This window comes from Triturus cristatus, chromosome 7 (assembly GCF_964204655.1).
Source record: "Triturus cristatus chromosome 7, aTriCri1.1, whole genome shotgun sequence".
Lineage (NCBI taxonomy): Eukaryota > Metazoa > Chordata > Amphibia > Caudata > Salamandridae > Triturus > Triturus cristatus.
In genome coordinates, this window is record NC_140590.1 from 1,632,485,117 (window position 1) to 1,632,509,126 (window position 24,010).

Sequence of the window (24,010 nt, forward strand, 5' to 3'; positions counted from 1 at the left end):
TTTTGGCTAGAGGGTTCTTTATTATCATGTATTTAGTAGAGAGGGTTTCTTGCAAGATCACATGTTGAGAGAATTTCTATTATTTAAACTAGCATTGATAAGTTTGGAGAAGAAGTTGGGATTTTAGTGTTTGAGGAGTGGCTATGGTTGAGCTTTGAGGAGGAATAAGGAGAAGGTGTCATTGTTAACAGAGGGTTCATACTGACTGAAGGATGCTTCGTGGTAATTTGACTGAATTGGAATAAGGTGGAGAAAGGAGGTCTGATAGGGATAACTCAAGGACATTAGAGATAGTAGCAGGCCTGGCGTTAAGAGGAAAAGTGGAGATATGGTTATCATAGAGGATATAAGGAGAGGCTGGAGAGAAGAAAGCGCTGGTGGGGTCGAGGGCGAGTAATAAATAGAAAAAGGAAGCGTGTTGGTAGGAAGAAGGTTTTATACATTGGAAAGTAGGGGTGTGTGTGAGTAGGGAGATGGAAGCAATTAGAATTGGGAAGTGTAGAAAAGCATTTTCAGATTGCCTTAAAGGGTAGCGTGCAAGCAAGTTGACTAGGATTGATAGGCAGGATGCATGTTAGAAGATTACAATTTAGGTGGACAATTAAGGAAGTGGGTAGAAGGTTGGGAGAGGTTATATACAGTAGGCAAGTTAGTGAGGAGGTGGTGAAGATAGGGAGCTGGGAAAAGAGATATCGGCTAGGCTCGATTTGAGCAGCAATGAAGCGTAGTTTTAAAAGTAATGGGAGAAGGAAAGAGATATATTTGCATGTATGGTTAGTGCCACGCTGTTTTTCATGTGTAATTGTTATATCCAAGGGTTTTTAATCAGAAGAGGTTAAATCCAAGCCGTGATGTAATATCACATTGACTAGGCCTTTTAAGCATTAGGAGAGTGTTTCTCTCCTGTATGTAATGTGCAGTAGATTAGGCAGTAAGCACGGTTTTCTGGCATTGGGTTGTACAATGGCAATGAGATTGAATGAAACACTTGTTCTTTTGTTTTGAGTGGGTGATTTGATTTGATAGTGTCTGTTTGATAGTTCTAATTAAACTGTTTTATTTGTCCATACTTCCACTGGCGTAGCATAATACATAGCCCATACCCAAGTATTACGCTAGTTGTTAAATGCCCTCTCCATCGCTATATGACAGAGCTACAGGAGAGGGCATTTGACAAGTGTCATAGCCAAATGCAGAGTGCTGTAATAAGATTCAGCAATCAAGCCATTGAAGATAAACTGTTCTGAATAAAATAGAGTGACACAAAGATACGTATGTTAACACATAAGACTTATACTAGTCATTATTTGCCCCCTTTGTTTCCAGTAGAACTCCAACATTTAAAAAAATTGATTCTAACCACGGTTTTTGAGATATTCTTGAAGGATTTCTATGGCCACTGATGTTTAGGGTCACGTCCTCACTTAAATGACTCAATAATGGCATAACGTTCCTAATCAACAATTACATGTATTGTGTTCCAATGGACTGTAGTGTTTAAAAGTAGATTTCAGAAAAGTGTTAATTTCAGTTTTTTCCATAGAAATGTTGAGCTTTTTGGACAAGATATGGTCTTCACATACAACTTCCTATGTCAGAGGATGTGACTTTAAAATTACAATAAGCCATATTTTGTAGTACAGCAAAGTTTGCGATTTTCAACACCCTATTTCATCTGTCTAAATACTCCAGGGAACTACGGTGTTCTTCTGGCCATGCTTTTTAAAGAAGTCTTCTCTCGTAGGGGAATTTCCATTATTAACATTAGAACTGAACAGTCCCGCCCATGTGCGGATACCCCAGAGCATTGCTTCAATACCTATCTTAAGTGTAGATTTTCGCCATTCTTTGGGATGGCCTGCAGAGACACCTAAGAAAGAAAACAGATAAAGCAGCCTATAGACATAGGCTACAATGGCCCACTTCTTCATAATGAGCTAAAAAAAGGTCCAGAATGAAGCATATATGTATAATTTTATGATGCCATAGCAAGCCATGTAAATCTCCCTTGCAAACCTTTTTTATGATAAAGAAGAAGGAGAAAAGGACATTGTAGCTTTATAGGCTGCCATTATGTGGTTAAAAGTAAAGAATGTGCCTTTAAAAACCCAGAGACCACCAGTATCCCTTCATACTCAGCAGGTGGCAGTTGCTTCAGTTTCTTTTTTTGGCTCCTGCTGACTGGACCCTGGAGCGTTGAGCTCAGCCTTTTTCAAAATTCTGAAACAAATTGGTGACACCTTTACATGTGTTTTTCATCTCACCAAGCCTCTCTTTGTTTTTTTCTGACAGAAAACTGTGGTATTTTGTCAAATAAAATGTCATCTTTATTTGACAAGTGCCCAGAGTGCTGGAGAAAGAAGGTCAAAAATGATCCCCACAAAGTCTGTATCATCTGCCTTCGACCTTCTCATGCTCCTAAAGGTTGTTATCACCGCAGGAGCTTTTTGCGCTGTACCGTTTGTAAAAGAGACAAGGTTCACCTTCCGGGGACTGAGGAGAGACGGCGCCAGCAAACACAGCCTGATGGTGCGACCTCAGAGCAAGGGGAAGATCAAGCTTCCACCAGGGCTCTGGGTCTTCAACCTCCAGAGGACATGGGAGGTCTGATAAGATTATTTCTGGCCAAAAATGACATCGATTCCAGTCAACGTCAAGAGGATCTACGTCGATGCGAGGTACAGCCTAACCTGTCTGACATCGAAGAAAGGACGTAGATAGTCGTCTAGGCAACCCCGGTTGATGTCGAAGGGCCATACACCGTCGACTCGCAGACACCGTTCGACATCGAGGAGCGCTCCATCGCCAGGGAGTAGTGACCCAGGGTCAAGAGAGGTTGACGTGTAGGAGTGCAGTACCATCCAAACGTCATAGTGAGATGTCGACATCGATGACTTTATCAGCGTCGAGTAGACAGCAGGATGCAAGGGAGAATAATATATTTGTTTCCTGACTCTCAAAATTCGAGAGCATATTCACCCTCCGTTGTGGTACCCTTGTCCCCTTCTACGTTGCCTGCGCAATCTCCTCCATCAACACCACCACCGCCTCCACCACCGGCACCTTCACCAATAACGCCTCCTCCACTAGCGCAAGTTCCTCTTTGAGATCCAACTCCTAGAAATAGGTCGCACTCACAAACACGCCACCGCTAGCGCAGTCCTTCTCAACACACTTCAAGGCTCTCACCAACATCTTCATACCATTCAACTCGGCGACATAGACACCATACAAGATCAAGATCCAGATCTCATCATAGACATTACTCGGGCCCAGGAGTCAGCAACGCATACATAATCTTCCATTCTCTGGCTCCACGCTCTTTGGAAGCCACACTGGCGACGAAATAGCAAGGATGAAAAGTGAATGTACACTATAAAAGCAGTGGGCCTAGAGAGACCGAAGGAACACAGCAAATATTTCAGACCCTACCAGCTTCGCTTTTATTCTCAGAGAGTTCAAACCCCTCAGTGGTACACAGGCAGATCTCAGCAGCAACACCAGATATCTTTCCAGCAACAACGGGAGCAGACAAGAGGGTGCTCTACCCATCAGCCTGTCCAGGGAGGGAAACAGGCAGCAGTGTTAAGACCTTGAGTCCTTTCTTCCCCCTCTTCCATTACCCACTCCGGAGGGGGGAACCATTACTTATTATCTGGCAGAGTGGCAAAACATCACAAAGATGCCTGGGTTCTGAATATTGTGCAAAATGGATATTGTCTCAGGTTCATCAGTCTGCCACCGTCCAGTCCTAAACCGTCCATTTTCTATCTCACACTGCTACGGTCGGAGATCAACATCCTCTTACAGGAAAAAGTGGTGGAACTCGTTCCCCCAGTCACCGGGGGGACAGGCACCTATCTATTCCAGGTACTTCCTGGTGAAAAAGAAGGACAAAAACAAATTTGGATCCATTCTCGATCTCAAAATAGCCAACTAGTGAATTTGGCGAGAAATGTTCTGGATGCTGGCATTACATCAAATCTATCCCCAATTACATCAGGGAGATTGGTTTTGCTCCATCGACCTTCAGGATGCATGCTTCCACATTCCAATCGACAGAAAGCATCAGAAGTTTTTAAGGTTCGTTGTGGGGCATGGCCATTATCAGTACACAGTACTTCATTTGGCCTAAAGTCAGCACCCAGAAAATTCTTTAAGTGTATTTTTTTTAAATGCATTTTTATATAGCGTGGACTTTTACCCATAGGTGTCGGAGCGCTTTACAATAAAACCAATAATTGAAATGACATGTTTGCACACACAACAGAAGACTGCCTATGTCACAGGGCTTGCCACCTAATAAACGGAGCCCTCGCCAGCCATTATCACTGCTAGAATGGCGATTGTGTGTCTCGCCCCACTGATAAAACGTGCGCGTCTATACGCATCCCTCATCCGCAATATTAAGCGAACGCAATTCAACCTCTGCGCCACGTTGTGGCGACGCATGCGCATCGTGCCCTTGGCATCCTTGTAACACGCGGCAAACGAGCGGGGCATGCGCGCAGCGTGCAGCTCCATCATTCGCACACACTCCATGATGTGTGCACCACTGCCATACGTGTATGGCAGTGGTGACATCCCATCTAAGAAAGCACTGAATCTTCGTCTTCCCATACCTCGACGATTGGCTCGTATGAGTGTGGTAAATATTTCATTACCGGTACTATTTTTTTATGCGGTAAAGTCTATCAAAAATAACTCAGTAAATATAAGAGGCAGAATCCGTGGTATTAGAGGTTTTAAAAGGCTTTATTCCTATACAAAGGAATACAATTCGAATTGTAGGCATTCTATTCCATCACCACGAAAGTTCAGGAAGGAAGGGCATATATTATTGACAGGTAATCATTTTTATAGAAAAGGCATTACAGTGAAACAGATGTAGTAGGCGTAACAACTGATAAGACAAAATAAAATATGCATGCGTAACTAGAATAGGCGTAACTAGAAAACGTCATTATACATGATGTCACAAGTGGGTGGATCCATAAGAGAATCCTGCAATGTCAGCAGAAATATTTGGCAGAGATGCGCGCGCAGCCGCATGACGTGTGATTGACGTGCAACTAGAGGGGGAAGGGGACTTGACATTTAGCTCTACATGTGGAGACAGAAGTCTGGGGTTATGTCAACCTAATCCCAAATCATATCTAATATCCTATGTTTGAAGAACTGTGTTATCCAAAAAGAGAGGTCTCTTAGGATAGAATCTTATTCTGTACTGACTATACTGACTGTTAGTGCGTGTACAAGCGTCTAAGTGTCTACACTAGATGCGAGGGGGTAGGAATATTCCATGGTAACAGGGCTATGAATTACTTGTATGAGGACAGCGAGGCCTGGCCCTTTTGCACGGTAGCTGGAGGAATGTTTACCTAAACAGCTAGACAGGAATGCATCGGATGAGGGGCGGAGGAGATAATCTTGAAGGTGAAATACAGTTTTTGGCAGGCGACGGGCTGGATCAGGCACCGTTAGCCGCGCAGGGAGTAAGACAAAGTTCATGGTCACAGATGCAGGCTCAGACTGGAGCTTTCAGAGGCAAAAGGCAGGAAAAGGCTTGATGACAGAATTCGGGCCTACTCGCCTGAATCTGTAAAATGTGGAAAGTGAACCACATAAAGTCGGTGGCCTTTCATACTTAGGAAAGGAATATCTGACCCATTCATGGTGGATCTGAAAGAGGACACGTTGACGGTGGACGCACATATATTTGCGTCTTCAAAACTGGAGCAGGAGGGAACATACATGTACTTATAGCATGTACATGGAGCCGTTGGGGTCTACGATAGGGGACATAACTGATCACAAAATTAATATTTCCTCATTCCCTCCTTGTCCCCTACGGACCCTCAGGAGATATCGATCTTCATCAATCCATCAATCTGTTCATATAGCATCATTTGCTCTTCTTTCTTCTTCCGGGATCTCGAACGAAAACTTGGATGTGGGATACACGAGGTGGCACACAGACCACAAATCGCTGGCCCACATTGTAAACATAAGCAGCAACTGAATAGTATGAGAAAGCCAATACCTAGGAAGGAGAGCATTCTCTATCCCCAGGCTGACAACACGCCCCAGAACCAACCGGACCAAGTCCAGGTGCCTGGACTCTGGTTTATCTGGCTTACAATCTTATGAAGGCGAGTTATGGCTTTATATACTGACGGCGAATTTTCTGGTATGAAAATGCAGCAACTTGATCCGATGACCCTACAAGCTCCGCCCCTATCGGCCAGGATGACGTCAAGGACAAGACGATTTTGAAGCACAACAATCCGCATAGCAGACTGCTCTTCTGTTAAATTGCCTAAGGCGGAAATAGTTTCGTTCACTACTGCTTCAAGGGTTCTGGTTAATCTACGTATCAGCTTACTATTAGTGACTGTACCTATATAGGGAAAGAAACCTTTATTGAAATCTGTGTATTTTTCCCATGCTGTTTCAGTGTAATCGACAATTGGGAGATCTCTCTGCTGTCTATTGTGTACTAAATGGGTATTTCTGTGATAATCAGGAGGGGCTAGGAAAACAGGTGGTAGAAGGAATGCTATGTAACAGGTACCATCCCAATCTAAAGGTAGACGTATATATGCGGTCTGGCCACATATAAAGTAGGAATGACGGGAAGCTCTAAATGTAGACTTGCCTTGATCACTGAATTTTATTACAGTGGTGCATTTACTATGGCCCATGTGTATGGAACCATTCTTTCTTATACATAATTCCCCTTTTACTGGGAATACTGACATGGCGGGCAAGATTGGTGTAGCTTCAGATTCAACGTTCAGGATCATGAGGTTAAGTGTAAAATTACCTAATCCATATACTTCATTTTCTAGATCAGTTCCTGTTCTTTTGGGAAGTCCCTCCTTGTTAGGGTAGCAGACTTTAAGCAAAACTAAGTTCAGGTTTCCCCATACCCAGTTGTCTTGATAAACTGCGGAATTTGAATCTAGGGAATTAATCAAACTAAACCATGCTCCACAGGAGCCATTGTGTGTGAACGGATAGGGAAAGAGGGGCAAAACTCCCTTATAGTTCTGATAGGGAGGGAGTCGGCCACATATCCAACAATTTGTGGCATTGCTGGTTTGATGGGAATGATGTAGCATACTAATGAAAGTGTTATTGCGCAGCGCAAATCTATAAGACAATTCGTGTGGAGGTAATTCACTAAAAGAATGTTCTGCAGTTATATTATAAGCACGCTTAGGAATAGGGTAATACATGTGCAATAGGATGCTGACAATGATGATCAGAAGACTTAGAAAAAACAAAATTAATAATGTTACTGTACAGTGACTACGAAATGATTTACAATACGCATGCTTCTTGAGCAGCATTTGATGATTTCTTTCTCTATTCCGGTCTAGAGGATACATGTCAGAGACAAATTCAACCGATTCACCTTGGAGAGGACTTAAACAATCAAATTGTCTGACTTACTAGACCTCAATTTTAGTCTATAAAGTTCTGGTTTTGTTAATTCAGCCAAGGGAAGCTTTGAGTCTGTCTGTGAGGGAATACAGGGTTGAGTATCTACACTGGATGGTAGTCCATAAAATTTCTTGATATGACTCGAGTGCAACCACCCTTTCCTTCCCTCGATTTTCACAGCTGTCCTTGTGGTGAGTAGAACCAACTTCGGCGACTTCCACCTAGGATCCAGTTGGGTCTTCCGGTCAAAATTCCTGACCAGCACCAGGTCCCCAGGAACCACGTCATGGGGTTTCACCTCAGTATTGTCGGGAAAAGCTGCGGATACCTGTGAACGACAAGATTGTAGTGCAGACATCAAGGAAGCCAGGTAATCTGTCAGCATATTACAGTCAACATCAGTGATTTTACGAGGTATAGGCGTCCCCCACATATTTGGTGGTCTACCGAAGATCACCTCATACGGGGATAGCCCTGTTCGAGAATGTGCTACCATTCTCATGTAAAAGAGCGCAACTGGTAAGGCTACTATCCAATCAACTCCTTTTTCTCTACATATTTTGGACAATCTAATTTTCAGAGTTTGATTATGACGTTCCACGAGACCTGCCGCCTCGGGATGTCGGACACAGTGGAATTTCCATTGGTAGCCTAATAGAAGGGAAACGTGTTTCATTAGTTCGGATGAGAACGGCTGGCCGTTATCTGAGTAGACAACACGTGGTAAACCGTACCGTGGGAAGAATTCTCGAACTAACTGTTTGGCAGTAGTCGGGGCAGTGTAATCTGAAACCGGGTAGGCTTCTGTCCAACGGGAAAGAGCACAGACAACTACGAGAACATATTTGAATCCTCGACATCGTTCCATCTGGATATAATCCATCTGGAGGACTTCAAAAGCATGATCGGGAGTTTGGAATCCACCCTGTTCTACGGGGATGCTTTTACCTGGATTAAACTGACAACATATCATACAGGTACGAACTTTTTGTTTCGCTGCGGCTCGCAAGTGTTTGTTGAACCAAATGTGTTGAATGCTGTCTAGCATAGCTTTTTCTCCTAGGTGCGCTGGACTATGTATAGTGTTAATGATGACTTGGACCATTGAGTCGGGAAGAAACCATATAGATTTTTCCTTCGTCATCCATCCTTGATCTGTTTGGATCCCTCCTAATTCAGTCCATTTCTTTATTTCTTCTGGTGTAGCATGTGTCTGTATGTCAATTACATCAAGGGCGGGATCCTTAACTGTCATGCAATGTGTTGGTGTCAGGACTATTGTCTTTGTCATGTCAGTTGTGTGAGTCTGATTCTGAGCAGTCTGTTTAGCTGTTCTGTCAGCTAGGTCATTACCCTGAGAAATGATATCGGTAACTTTTGTGTGGGCTTTGCATTTCATAATCGATATTGCAGTAGGTAAATGAATGGCGTCTAATAGGGCTTGAATGAGGGGTCCGTGTTGGATGTGGGCACCGTGAGAAGTTAAATAACCTCTCTCTCGCCACAGTACGCCGAAGTCATGGACGACTCCGAATGCATAACGTGAGTCTGTGTATATGTTGACTTTTTTATTTGTGGCTTGAATACAGGCTTGTGTCAGAGCGATGAGCTCTGCTGCTTGAGCTGACAAAGTGTTAATACAATTTGTTTCAATGACTTCAGTGTCTGTTGTGACTGCGTAAGCGGCCACTAACTCTCCTGTACTTGTTCTCATACATGACCCATCTACATATAATGTCAAGTCTGGATCTGACAAAGGGATGTCTGTCAAGTCTTGTCTGGGTTTCGTCGTGATAGTAATGACTTCGACACAATCATGTGCCAATGGATCTGTTCCGCCTACTGGTAACAGTGTGGCAGGATTTAACGTATTACAACGTCTGATTTCTATGTGTGGCTGAAACAATGTTAATTCGTAACCGGTGAGTCTTGCTATAGTCAAGTGTTGTGTTTGTGTGCGGTTCAAGAGAACCTCTACTGCGTGTGGTACTTGTACTGTCAATTGATGTCCTAACACTATGGCATCGCTTTGTCTGATTGCTAAAGCTGTTGCTGCCACTGATTTCAGGCACGCTGGAAGAGCCTGAGCTACTGGATCTAATGTACTAGAGAAATAAGCACATGGTTTGTGTGATCCTGCTTGTTCCTGAGTGAGTACTGACAAAGCAGTACCTTCGCGTTCTGTAACAAAGAGTGTAAACTGTTTACTGTAACATGGTGTTGCTAGGACAGGTGCTTGACATAAAGCTTTCTTTAAGCTTTCAAAGGCATGTGTATGTTCTGGAGTCCAAGGGAGGACAGTCGATGTGGCTGCCTCCTGTGTTGTCAACTGGATGAGTGGTTTTGCTATAAATGCATATTGAGGGATCCACTGCCTACAGTATGAAGTGAGGCCTATAAAAGCCCGCACCTCCTTTTGTGTCTTGGGTGGTGGCATGTTAGCAATTAACTGGATGCGATCGGGTGTAAGCTGCCTTCCCTCCTTGGACAGCGAGTGCCCAAGATAAACAACTCGCTGGACACAGAATTGCAGCTTGGAAGGGGACACCTTGTGCCCCTTGTCAGCCAGAAATTTCAAAACCGTCAGTGACGCTGTTTCACATTCAGGTTCGCTTCGGGCGGTGATCAGCAGATCATCGACATATTGAAGCTACAGGAACCTCTATAAGGGGTAAGCCAACTTCCCTCTCTAGGCTATCTCATGAGTATCGCTGATAATCGGGATAATCTGTTTGTGCATACTGATACATTTGTTGTGTTGTTGCTTGAGTTGCAGCAATAGGCTGCGCTTGTGGTGGTGCTACGATCTGTTGTGGAGCTGCCTGTTGCGGAGCTAATTGTTGCGGAGCTAACCTAGGTTGTGCATTCTGAGGGATTTGTTGTTGATTCTGATCCTGTCTAGGTGGACGTGGTCTCTCATGCGTTCTACCTGTGGCAATATTATGTTTCAGGACTGGACAATCGTGTATATAATGACCTGGTTGTTTACAATAGTTGCATGTCCCTTTCGCAGGACTTGCGGGATCACCCTTTTGATGACTATCGGCTGGAACTGATTGTGCAACAAGCATTTTCATTTTCGTATCTTTCATACGTCTTTGTTCGTGTTCTTGTTCTTCTCTAATTCTATTGTGGTGATATTGTAACATCTGTAGCATCTGTGATGGGGTATTACCTTGCCAGGTACTTTCGAATTTCAATACTCTATTCTTGACTTGTAGCAGAGAATTTTCAACTAATTTTGTCACAAACAGATGTGGATATGACTCACTACTGGCTTTTATGCCACTATTTATACTAAAACATTTTTCAAATCGGGAATAGAAATCACTAGTGTCTTCATCTGGTTTTTGTTTACAGGCTGAGATTGCACCCCAGTCTTCCTTTTTCGTAGTTAATAAACGTGGCAGTACCTGTATTAGTAATCCTGCTAGTGCTGTAGTCTTTTCCCCAAGCCCTGCTCCTGCAGCTCGGGCCTTTTCTTCGTTTTCTAATGCTGTCCAATCTATCTTTTGGTCTCCCACCTCCCATTCTTTTTCTTTGAGTTTCTCATAAACACCGGCGGGTAATAGGACTTTTAATATTTTCATAATATCGGGGTAGGTATACTCTCCCATGAGTAACATGTCTTTTATCTCACGGTGGAAACCTGCTGGATCCTTGTCATGGCTGGGTACTACTTTCTTCATTTCTAATAGTTCCAGTTTAGTTATAGGCGTGTACACAAACACGCGTGTAAAATTATCACCGGCACCTCTGATTGGGTGCACTTCGCGTAACGGGTTCTGTCTATCTATGTGATACATTTTTCTTCCCATGATGGGAACTGGAACGTGTTCTGGGCATACGAAATTTAAATATTGGTTTCGGGATTCTAGAATTTCCTTAATCAAATCAGTACCTGACCCTCTCCATATATTCGTGAGGAGTTCTGTCAATATGTCAGGTAAGGGTCCTGGATCGGAGTGTTGGCCTTTATATAATATAAGGAGGTGTTGAATCATGTATATACTAGCTAAACGCTGTTCATATGGGTCTAGATTCAGAAACGTGTGTGCAAGTACATCGTCGTTGTATTCGCCGGGACTGTCAGCCCATTGTACTGCTGACCTGGCTAATTCTTGTTCGTCCATGGAATCGAGCACGTGATACCCCCTTCGATCTCGGAGTAATTTATCAGCGGCTTGGAATAAGTGTTCGGGGGAGTTTGTATTTAGCATAGGGTTTGGAAAATGTCTATTATATTCCGGACGTATTAGACGTATTGGGTCGTTAAAACCTCTGGTATTATTATGGGATCTTCCTTTACCTACATAAGCTATCGTGTCTAATTGCTCTGATTCTTGCTCCTCCTCCTCTCTGTTTAGGTCAGTGGCGTCTACCTCTAATCTTTCTTCGTGTATTCGTTCTACTTCTTTGCGGATCTTTCGGTACATAGCTACTATACATAACTGTTTATCATGTCTCCCTTCTGATATATTCTGGCCCCAAGTGACAAGTTTTTGCATTTCTTCCGGATTTACCCCAGGCCGGTCTTGATTTCTGATTACACAGTTTATGAGGAAACGTAACAGTTGTCCCTGTACCTCCGCTTTCTGGTACTCCATGGCTCTGCTAATACTTTCAGGACCTCGTCCTGACTGGACAAAGTGATATATATTTTCTAAATGTGTAGCCATTCCTGGTAGCTTCGTTAAATATATTGCAGCTCGTCGAATACGTAATGATGACAGCAGCATTTCGTCCCGTTTACCGGGCACAGGATCATATCTACAATCTACTAGAAGTTCCTTGAGCATGTCGGGAGTTGCTAGTTTGGGCGTACGTTGGTGTGCTAATTCTCTAAGGGAAAATTTATTTCCTCTGGGTGGCGTAGAAAAAATGTCTGTCGTACCTCCTGTAGCACCGTCTGGGGTGCTGGACGTGAAAGGATTTGTTGAAGGTGAGACAGCAACCGTCGTTGCGGGAAAAGCTGTAGAAACAGATGTGCTTGTCGGAATGTGTGTCGGAGCATGTTATTGCGGAGGTACAGACGGAGGGTCTTGGCGATGAGCACCATCGGTAAGCGGTCTATGTGGTGCGGTATTAGCATACTCGGGAGCTGCGTCGTCTAAATAAGAGGAAAGGAAAACATCTTCTGCAGTTCTGGGATGCCCCTTGGGATGTGCTTTTATCGGAAACAATGGAGGTAGCAAGTCTTTTGGTATTTCCGGAGTAGCCTTAGGTAACCCTTCGGCCAGAAGTGGATACATACCATTCATAAGGGCGTTTCTTTGTCTGTCTATTTGTTCTGATTTTACCCGGGTACCTTCCTCAAGTAATAGATTTTCTCGGGTTTTATTGGAATTCTCTCTACCTTTCTCTTCCTGTCTGAGTGCTTTTTCCGTACGTCTATATGATTCTTTACGCCATAATTCAATGGCATCTTTCTGTGACTGTCTGGCTTTCTTTTTCCATAATTCTTCTTCTACTCGCATGATGTAATCTGCATCCCAGGTCCCCGCTGCGGGCCATCTCTGACTCTCTGGTAATTCTTTGGTGTAGTCCACCCATAAATCAAGAAATAATACGGCATCTAGGCCATGCTTATGATACATAAAGTACCCTGGAGTGTCCCTTGGTGGGATGGGAACAGCTTCTTCGAGTACACCTTTTCTAGTTTTGATCTGTCTTAGTTTCGAAAAGAGTGGCATTTTTAGACCTTATTACTAGAACACACTTTATAAAAACACAATAATGAACAGTCATTCACACCACAGTATATAGAACGTATATCAAAACATTTAACACTTAACAGTTTTACGAACAATGATAACTAATAGAAAACTAGTTACTGACATAATACTGACACTAGATAATACTTATTTATATTTATTTATATGCAAAACATACTATATATACTGCTAAACAGTACAGATACACTGCTAAAACAGTGCAGACCGGGTTTGTGTACCCAAACCCGTCTTGACCGGCACAGACTATGTGCACGTTAAATGCCTCCCCGGTAATGGTACTCACCGGGTAGCTCGGAACGGAAGGCCTCGGAACGGAACTGAAACTGGACCGGACTGGACTCGACTCGACTCGACTCAGAACTTCGAAACCTGGCGGGTCTCTGTATACCTCGGATCTTGCTCTCTCAGCTAGGCTCTGGTCGGGATACTTCGCACTTCTCACCGCCTCGTCTGGGTGTTGATCGCAGCCTCAGTCGTCCCCGCTTGGCCGGAGGGAGATACAGGAAATCCTGCAGGTACGCGTTTTTGTCCGTTCAGCTGTGGCAGGAGACCGGGCCTGCAACGCACCACCGGCGCGTGAGATGAGAAAGTGTCCCTGTTCGGGCGCCAATTTATGTGGTAAATATTTCATTACCGGTACTATTTTTTTATGCGGTAAAGTCTATCAAAAATAACTCAGTAAATATAAGAGGCAGAATCCGTGGTATTAGAGGTTTTAAAAGGCTTTATTCCTATACAAAGGAATACAATTCGAATTGTAGGCATTCTATTCCATCACCACGAAAGTTCAGGAAGGAAGGGCATATATTATTGACAGGTAATCATTTTTATAGAAAAGGCATTACAGTGAAACAGATGTAGTAGGCGTAACAACTGATAAGACAAAATAAAATATGCATGCGTAACTAGAATAGGCGTAACTAGAAAACGTCATTATACATGATGTCACAAGTGGGTGGATCCATAAGAGAATCCTGCAATGTCAGCAGAAATATTTGGCAGAGATGCGCGCGCAGCCGCATGACGTGTGATTGACGTGCAACTAGAGGGGGAAGGGGACTTGACATTTAGCTCTACATGTGGAGACAGAAGTCTGGGGTTATGTCAACCTAATCCCAAATCATATCTAATATCCTATGTTTGAAGAACTGTGTTATCCAAAAAGAGAGGTCTCTTAGGATAGAATCTTATTCTATACTGACTATACTGACTGTTAGTGCGTGTACAAGCGTCTAAGTGTCTACACTAGATGCGAGGGGGTAGGAATATTCCATGGTAACAGGGCTATGAATTACTTGTATGAGGACAGCGAGGCCTGGCCCTTTTGCACGGTAGCTGAAGGAATGTTTACCTAAACAGCTAGACAGGAATGCATCGGATGAGGGGCGGAGGAGATAATCTTGAAGGTGAAATACAGTTTTTGGCAGGCGACGGGCTGGATCAGGCACCGTTAGCCGCGCAGGGAGTAAGACAAAGTTCATGGTCACAGATGCAGGCTCAGACTGGAGCTTTCAGAGGCAAAAGGCAGGAAAAGGCTTGATGACAGAATTCGGGCCTACTCGCCTGAATCTGTAAAATGTGGAAAGTGAACCACATAAAGTCGGTGGCCTTTCATACTTAGGAAAGGAATATCTGACCCATTCATGGTGGATCTGAAAGAGGACATGTTGACGGTGGACGCACATATATTTGCGTCTTCAAAACTGGAGCAGGAGGGAACATACATGTACTTATAGCATGTACATGGAGCCGTTGGGGTCTACGATAGGGGACATAACTGATCACAAAATTCATATTTCCTCATGAGCATCAACTTCTTAAGAAGCCCAACTTCATTCCAACTGGTCCTGCAGTCACCTTCAACGGTTGGTCCTTCATATAACCCACAACAAGTCCACCCCAACTCCGGTTCAGACTTTGCATTATTTGTGAGCCTCCATTGCCATCAAGCAGGCAAAAGTATGTCTTTCAGAGGAGACACGCATATCGATCCTTCAGAAATGTCACTCTCTTTTGAAGTTATTTCATCCAGTAGTAAGGGCAGTACTCTTCTCGGCTCAATGACCTCCTGTCTCTTTCTCACTCCATATGCTCGCTTACACATGCAGCCTCTCCAAGAATATCTTTAGGATCAGTGGGACCAACTAACCGGCAACTGGGCCACCAGGATCAGACTGTCCCTTCATGCAAAACAGTCCCTGAAATGGTGGTGCTCTCCAACCAATTTCCTGCAAGGCATGCCATTTCACCAACAGGTCTCCTCTCAGACCATAGTGATGGATGCATCACTACTAGGATGGGTAGCCTACATGGAAGGCCTACAGATTAAGGGCACATAGTCTCAGAGAGAGATGACTTACCACATTAATCTCCTAGAGCTCTGCGCAGTTCTCCTAGCGCTCAAAGCTTTTCACCCATCATTCACAACCAACATCCCGCTTGTTCAGACAGACAATACCACCATGTACTATCTCAACGAGCAGGGGGGCGGGGTCCAGAGCCCTGTCACGCGAGGCCCAGGCGATCTGCAGGTGGCTTTTATCCAGGATCTTAAAGGTCACGGCAACTCAACTCCCAGGTGATCAAAATGTGCACGCATATGCACTCAGCAGAGTGCTCGAAGAAAACCACTAGTGGGTCTTTCATGACAATATCGTACAAAGTATCTTTCAAATGTGGGGCACTCCAGGCATCGACTTATTTGCCACCGCATAAAACAACAAATACTACAGCTTGGGAATCTGGGGAATGCCCTATGGATAGACTGATCTAGCGAATTTCCTTACACCTTTCCTCCAACTACCCTGATCCTGATAGTCCTAATCAAGCTATCCCACTCGAAAGCCAAGATGGTAGTCATAGCTCCAGAGTGGCCACGTCAATGGTGGTTCACGGACCAGCTTTTCCGGTCATTGCATTCACATCTCAAGCTGCCATGCGGACCAGACCTCCTAACAAAATTCAGAGGCCTGATGGTTCACCTCAATCTCTCCTCCTTGAATTTTGTTGCACGGCTCTTCAGCTAGTGCAGTACGGACATTTGAACCTGCCACAAGACTGGAGATCCTCAAAGAGGCTAAGCGGGCTTCCACTCGTTCCACTTATGCCTTCAGGTGGAAGAGATTTTGCATTTGGTGTTCCTCCAAGAACGAGAATCCTACTACTTGTCAAGAAGATGTTATTCTTCCATAGCTATTATACCCAGCTAAATATGGCTTACAATTCTCTTCTATAAAGCTTCACATGGCAGATCTACAGAAATTGTCCTTCACAAACCTCTTTTTTCAAACTCCCTGTCATAAAGGATTTATTTTTACAAGGTTTGAAGAATCTTTTACCTTCCATTAGGCCTCCCTCTTCTCCTTGGGAAGTTAACATAGTACTTTCACGTGTTATGCAGGATCCCTTTGAACCTATCTACAAAGCCTCCCTGCAACACCTTTCTTGCAAAACAGTTTTCCTTGTAGCTATTACATCAGCTCGCAGGGTTAGCGAGATCCAAGTAATATGTTCTCACGAACCACGTACAGTATTCCACTCTAGCAAAGTGGTCATGAGAATTCATCTGAAATTCATTCGAAGGTTATTTCAGACTTTGTCAACCAGACCATCTCTTTACCTACATTCTTTCAGAATCCCTCAACTCCAGCTAAAAGACCTCTTCACTCCCTGGATGTGAGGAGAGTTCAAACATTGTATCTCAATAAAACTAAGGACACTAGCAGATTGGACCAATTGTTTATCAACAATGGTCTGGTCTGTGTGGAGTTAGCCACTTCCAAACAATCCATTTCCCAATGGATAGTTTCCTGTATCCTATTGTGCTATCAAAGGGCTAACATATCTGTCAGCCAAACCCAAAGCACACTCCAATAGAGGTAAAGCAGCTACTTCTGCTTAATTAAGGAATATCCCTGCTCTAGATATTTGCAAAGCATCCCCGTGGACATCTGTTCATATATTCACCAAGCACTATTGCCTAGACTCTGACACTAGACCAAATGTTCAAGTAGGACAGGCTTCCCTCAGAAATGTTTTCGCTTAAACTGCCGTAGTGGATTCTTTGTCCTCTCAACCACTCTTAGTAAGGGGAGGCTTGCTACTCTATTCAGTGCTTATGATTATAAATGGAAATCCCCTGTGAGGGAAGGAATAGTTTCTTACCTGTAACTCCAGTTCTCTCTTAGGCTTATTTCCATTATATATCAAAAATAGAGAGAGACCCCTTATAACACTAAGGGATTGGAGTACTATTAAATAGTTTGAAAGTCAGCTATCCCTTAGAATATCATTGAGACACCTACAGTAATCCCTTCCTCATATTCAATCACACAATTTTATAAAGTTTTCAGCTCCCAAATATTGACGCAAAGGCTACCTTGTTAAAAACATATTATTATGCATTTATAATGACATAAAAAAGTTTATTATAAACTGTGTATAACACATATATTTAAAAAGGCACAATTAATTCATAAAATACATTACAACTATAACATTATACAAAGCATTATATACTCAAAAACAACATTTGTTAAACAGAGAGAAGATTTGACAATACAATTTGTCATTGAAAGAGCATATCAATAGAGACAAAAATGGACAACTTGGCCTTGATATACTTAGTCTTTACACCATTTACAAGACCATGATTCTCATAGATTATGCTGTTAGTTGCGTCGACGCGTTTCGATGGTTCCTTATTGATAGTCCATCTTTTTCAAGACCGTAATAGATTTAAGTCCCTCTGAGTATTTCATAATACAGTCGCTGTAAGCATCCTGTATGTAACGAATATAAACAAAACAATATTTTTATCAAAAATCTGGGGGGATTTTCATTTCAAAAGAACCCTATATATCACAATTCAATATTTGGTATCCTCTTACTATCATCCTTTGTCAGTGCCCCAATAATATGGTTAAAATCACGCTATTTTCATAGTTCGTTATTGTTATTATAAGAGAAAGATTTTTTCAACAATAAACCACTCTTGATTCGAGAATAACTCTGTCACATTGCTACTTATATTAGAATTTGTATTTGTTGTAAATTGCCACCCACCTTCTTGTTGGTTTTACTAATCTCACCTGTTCTTTTTGACTGCTGTGCCCCTGTTGATATCTAGCACAGATACGGACTGTATATTAGCCCTTCTTTATTTTGTACAGTTTCCTTCCTGTCTTGTCAACCTACAGAAGAGAATTTATAACGTCTGTAATTATATTATACCCCATTCTTTATTAAAATCCATATGACACTCCAATGTTTTAATGAAAACAAATCGTACCTAAATATTAGCGCTTTCGCTTGCCTCACGTGGTATTCTTTCTATTTTGTATAGTTCAGAAACGTTGAGGACCCTTAGTGTTAGCCTCGGCCTGAAATAAACATACTATTTGTAGTCGCTGGGATATATATTCTATCCAACTGATATATCCTTAAAAAGGCGAGAGAAAAGAAAAAAAGGTCAGACCTTTATTTAAAATTTCCTAGGGTCATTGTCAGTTTGAATCCCAATTTGGACCGCTAGCAGTGATTAAGGGACCTAGATTTCCAAGCCTCCTCTCCCGTTTTACTGCGATTACTTTTTACTAAAAGGAAAATAATTTTTTTTTTCTCATTACACTTAGAGCTTTCCTTTTAGAGATGTCCTAATTCTACTATTTTACCTGCCTAACGGGTGTCTTACCTTCCGTGTGGCTGTAATGCTCAAGCCTCACACGTGTTCTTTTCGTTGATTCGATAAACAGAATCACGGGAACACGCCAGATTTAAATATGAGTGCGTGTTCTCTGATTGATCAGGTCCTCCTATTTCGTCATGTACTTGTTTTTTTTTTTTTGGTGATCCCTTTGTTAATTCTTTATTGTGCTTGTGCTGCCACTACTAATTATGACCCGGCAGTACTTCTTGGAGTTAATACCTACTCTTCATCTTACCGGTATTCCTCCGTGTGATGTTATCGCTACCAATCTTAACCCACCAGTAAAATATTTTTCGCCGTAGCTCCGACTTATCGGTGGCATACATTTAAATAATGATGCAATCACATTCAGATTTGGATGTTTTTCCCTATTCTGGCACCATTGATCTACTCTTGAGTCTCACTCCTCATTGGCTCATAGTATTGTTGATAGAGCTAACTCATAATGAGAAATGGGAATGAAAATAAAAATAAAAAGGAAAAAACATTATTTGTAAGTACCCTGCACATCGGAGCGCCCCAGTTGCAAACTATTCCTTATTCACCCATTAGTGGTTTTCTGTAACCTCTCCTACCCCACACTTGAATCTCTCTTAAGTGGATGCATTTCATAAATGTTCTGTTTTCTTTCTTTCCAGGATGATGCTCTGGATTTATTGAAAGAGCTGAAGAGCATGCCCATAACCCTAGAGCTGTTACAGGTCAGTCACAACACTCTTGATGTTTGGAATAATTTGATGCCCTCAGAATGTCCTAAAGTGCAAGTAACCACGTCTAGCAGGAGAGCCTATTTTGAAGTGCCTAAAGTTTACTGCTGTTATGAATGGTTTCAATGTTCCTCTTCTGGGCCTTTCTTATGTTCCTGCTATGTATGTATTTTCTGGGATTGAAATATTTTTTGGGTTAAATATTGTTGTATTCTAGTTATGGTGCCTCACTGTGCAGTGCAAATACATACAAATATGTACGCAAGTCTGTTTGTTCTGATCCGTCACCCACTCCCTACCCCTCTACTTTGCTCGGCAAATCTGTTTTTTTTACCTCTACAGTGGCTGCAGGTATGCAGGGTTGTCAGTATAGGCAACCAAACAGTTATAGGAAGCAGTAGTATTTATTTGTCCCTCCAGCTTGTAAAACATAATGTACATTTACCTTACATATTTTCTTGGCAACAATTTCTGATATATTTCGTGCTCTGTTAAATGTATGTTTGATGTTTAATTGGTAATCTTAGATTGGAAATTCTTATAAAATGCAAATTTGAAAAGTGTATATAGTATAGGCTGCTAAGACCATTGTAAAAGTTTGAATCTGCATACCTTATAGCAGTTATGAGATCACAAAATATCTCAGCGACAGTGCATTGTAGTGATATACAAATTTAATTTAGGAATCCCCTCAGTTTCCTCCTTGTGATGATCCTGCTGGCATGCTGCCACTTCATTCATTGCCACACAATCTGCAGGATGAGAGGCAAGAGACCAAGGTTGGGTGCTTACCTACACATCTATGCCTGAATAGAATCTAGACTGAAAACAAAAAAGGTGAGTCCAGTCTGTTAAAGAGTCCAGGAACGTCCCCTACGCATTACCCGCCGTACAGCTCCTGCGAGTAGATCTCGGAGCAAATGTGAGATTTTACACCTCTGGTAAAAAAACAATTGGCTGCAGAACTCTGTTTCATTCTCACATGGCGTCTTTTACATCATCTTTAAAAATGCTTACTCTATTCGAGAAATGTCACTCCTTTGGGAGGAAAAAGGTTGTCTCTGACCTCCACAAAGTCAGCGCGGTGTGTCTTCGAGTCTCACACTCAGTCAAGGACCTGTTGCATCATTATTGAAGCTTCCCATCTCCAGAAGAAGGCACTCTTGCATGTCATTCAAGTGCCCAGTTCAGAAAAATGGAAATTTCACTCAGCTGAAGTGAACGTTTCCCCACATGGCAAACGCAACAGTTCACAGTATGCCCCTTACAGCAGAGTCACAACAGAAAGAACACAAAATAGCAAAATGAATTAACATAGCTCTCCTCACACCCTCAAGGAAGAAAAGTACTCCCTTGTCCCATCCTCGTGACGAACCGTCTTCCACCTGATACTAGTGGTCCCAGCCAAAAAGAAACCCAGTGACGATCTAACACTCCCCCCCCCCCCCCCCTTCCCCCTGTTTCTCTCTCTGGTGGGGGTTAAGGTTATCTTTGCACTTGGAAGAATGTACTTCAATTACAAGAGATAAATGGATATTACATATTGTAGCTCCTACGGGAGAGACATTGTTTACTTCGCATGCGTTACATCGCATCAAGAGCTAGCAAACACAATAAGGTAATGGACAGAGCGCTGAAGCTTTATAACCACTCCCCCCCCAGTCAAGAGATCTGGGTTTAATCCATAATTCTTTTGCTCACTATGCCACTCCAGTTTGGACCCACCCATATGCAAATCAGTCTTGACCCTGCTCCTCATGGGAACAGTCCAACCCGAACTGCCAGAGTCCCTCTAAAAACCACATCAAAGCACCAGATTCCCATCCTCAGGAAAGAAACATCAGTCTTATTTTAACAAACATCTGCAGTGCGATAGGTCTCACATTTATGCGAGTTTGAGCTATTGGCATTGTAAATGACAATGCATTTAATTGATGTTTTGTATTTTAAATCATTAATTAAAGGCATTGTCATTTACAATGCCAATAGCTTAAACTCTTGCAAATGCGAGGCCTATTGCATTCCAAATGCTTGAAGGCATCGCTGAGTTGCACCCTTCTGTCTCCCATGGCCCCTGGAGAGCTCCCCGTTTGCTCCGAGTTAAATAAACAAGCCGATGGTCCCAACTGTGCACAAGAGACCATCCTGCCCTCCTGCAGTAAGAGAAATCCATTAAAGAAAATAGTGCTTACTGACTAAAGAAGACGTACCGTGAAACAACCGAAGTAAAAGGGCCAATCCTCATGGGAGGTTACAAATGAAGGCAAGGCAGTACTAAGGAGGGACTAACAAGCCTAATAAATCAGAAAACAGCATTTAAGAAGGACAATGACACAAGCCATTGATAAATATAGAGAGATAGTGGGCGGGGCTTCAAGTACATACTCCAATACAGCATGGCTCGCGGCGCATGGGCTTCCCAGGCTCAACCTAAAAAGGGGCGATTGAGCCAAGTTAGTTGGCTCAAAAAAGCCTAGGTATTTACACAAGGTCATTTCATGGTCCTGAAAAAAGAATACAGATATTAGAACTATGATTCACAAACTAATTCACCAAAAAGGAAACATTTTGAATATTGGTCTTGCTTCAGGGCAATCCACATTTGCCGCCGCACATGGTAAATAGATGTATGCAATAGATCTGCAAAATTTGCTCTTTTAACTCATAATAGCAAAACCCCAGAGAGAATTCCTCGGATTCCAAACACCATCAATATACAGTCCTATCTTGTGGCCTCAAGTCTGGTCCACTCTCCTTCTCAAAATGAAAGGCAGTAGTACAAGTCCCCCTAAGAGAGAAATAATTTTCATCTATCCTTACCTGGAGGACATGGCTGCTGAATTTTCATAGTGGGGGGAGTGAAGAAGAATTTTGTGACAACTATAAACCTGCTGAGCAGCCTAGGTCTTCAGATCAACAGTCCAAAATCAATTTCAACTCTAATGCAAAGACTATTCTCATTGGAGGCAACATCACGGATACACATGCAACACCTACAACAATGCCTAGAGGACCAATGGTATCAAATGAGGAACAATTGGGAAGACAATTTCACCTTAACATCTTCTGCAAAACAATCTAGCAAGATGGTGCAAGAAGCCCAACTTGCTCAAGGGAGTTCCTTTGCAGAAAGAGCCACTGTAACAAGGCATAGTGACAGATTCTTCCCTATCTGAATGGGGAGCTCAATTTCATTTGGTGGTACAAGGGCAGTGGACATGGAAAGAAGTCTCGTACCATATACAATCTCTGGACCGCACAGTGGTTCATCCCTGAAAAGAGAGTAACAATTCAAATTCAAACATATAATAATGCATATCTGAACAGACAAGGAGGCAGTAGGTCAAGAACAGTTTCCATGGAAATACAGACAATCTGGCACTGGGCGATAGTCAGAGATCAGAACCCAACAGTGATGCACCTTCCAAGGAGAAAGAATCAACAAGAAGCACTTCTCAGTCGATATTACGAAGCGCCTTAGAAATGGGTCCTAGACTAGAAAGTATTAAACAACACCTTTGAAGAGTGGAGAACACCTTGTTTAGACTGCTTCAAATCTGCACAACCGCAACCCAAAAATGATAAGACTTCATTCCAGGGAACCATATCTGGGGTCTCTAAGGAATGCCCTTTACCATTTGGTCAAGGTAATTTCTTTATGCCTTTCCACCAGTCCCTTGATTCCCTCAATAATACTTAAACAGTGGTGATATCCAACGAAAATGATATGAATAGCGCCATATTGGCTGAGGCAATGGTGGAATCTGGACCTCCTTGAAATGTCCCTTGATCCACACAAGAGACTTCCATGCATGTTGTAACTGCTGACCAGACTCCACCAGGGAACCCAGCACTCAACTTTAACATGATTGGATTTGGCTGCATGACTCTTGAAGTGAGACAGTAAGTCATCTAAATCTTCCACCAGCCTGTATGGAGATATTGAAAGAGGTGAAATATTCCCCACAAGAATAGGTTATTCCATGACATGAAAAAGATTCTGTATATAGTGTGCCAAGATAAATGGCACAATCCAATCACTTGTCAGAAGGATGTTATCTTGCCATATTTTTTTCATTTAGCCCAAGCCAAACTTCAGTTGCATCAATAAAAGTTCTTCAGGCCGCTATTACGATCTACAGAAAATCTCTAAACCAACAGTCATTTTTTAAAGTACCAGTCATCAGAGATTTTTTGGAAGGACATATGAAAGTGTTCCCTCCAATTAGACACCCTTCTCCAACATGGTAGTTGAACATTGTTCTATCAAGGTATATGGGCTGCACTTTCGAGTAGATACACAAGGCTACATTTCAGCATCTTTCCTAGAAGACAGCTTCTCTAGATGACATCACTTCAGCTACGTGAGGGAGTAGTTTGCCTGCATTATCTGTGGTAGAACCCTAAACTAT

At 42.6% G+C, this 24,010-nt stretch overlaps 1 protein-coding gene across 2 annotated transcripts in view; it reads left to right on the forward strand.

The window, feature by feature from the left end:
* TCEA2 (transcription elongation factor A2) overlaps positions 1-24,010 on the forward strand; it is a 360,970-nt gene that overhangs the window by 25,804 nt on the left and 311,156 nt on the right. For both annotated transcript variants that reach the window (XM_085614606.1, XM_085614605.1), the window contains exon 2: positions 19,530-19,592. In XM_085614606.1, the coding sequence (XP_085470732.1) occupies positions 19,566-19,592 (27 nt within the window). In that variant the 5' untranslated portion in view covers positions 19,530-19,565. The remainder of the gene's footprint in view (positions 1-19,529; positions 19,593-24,010) is intronic.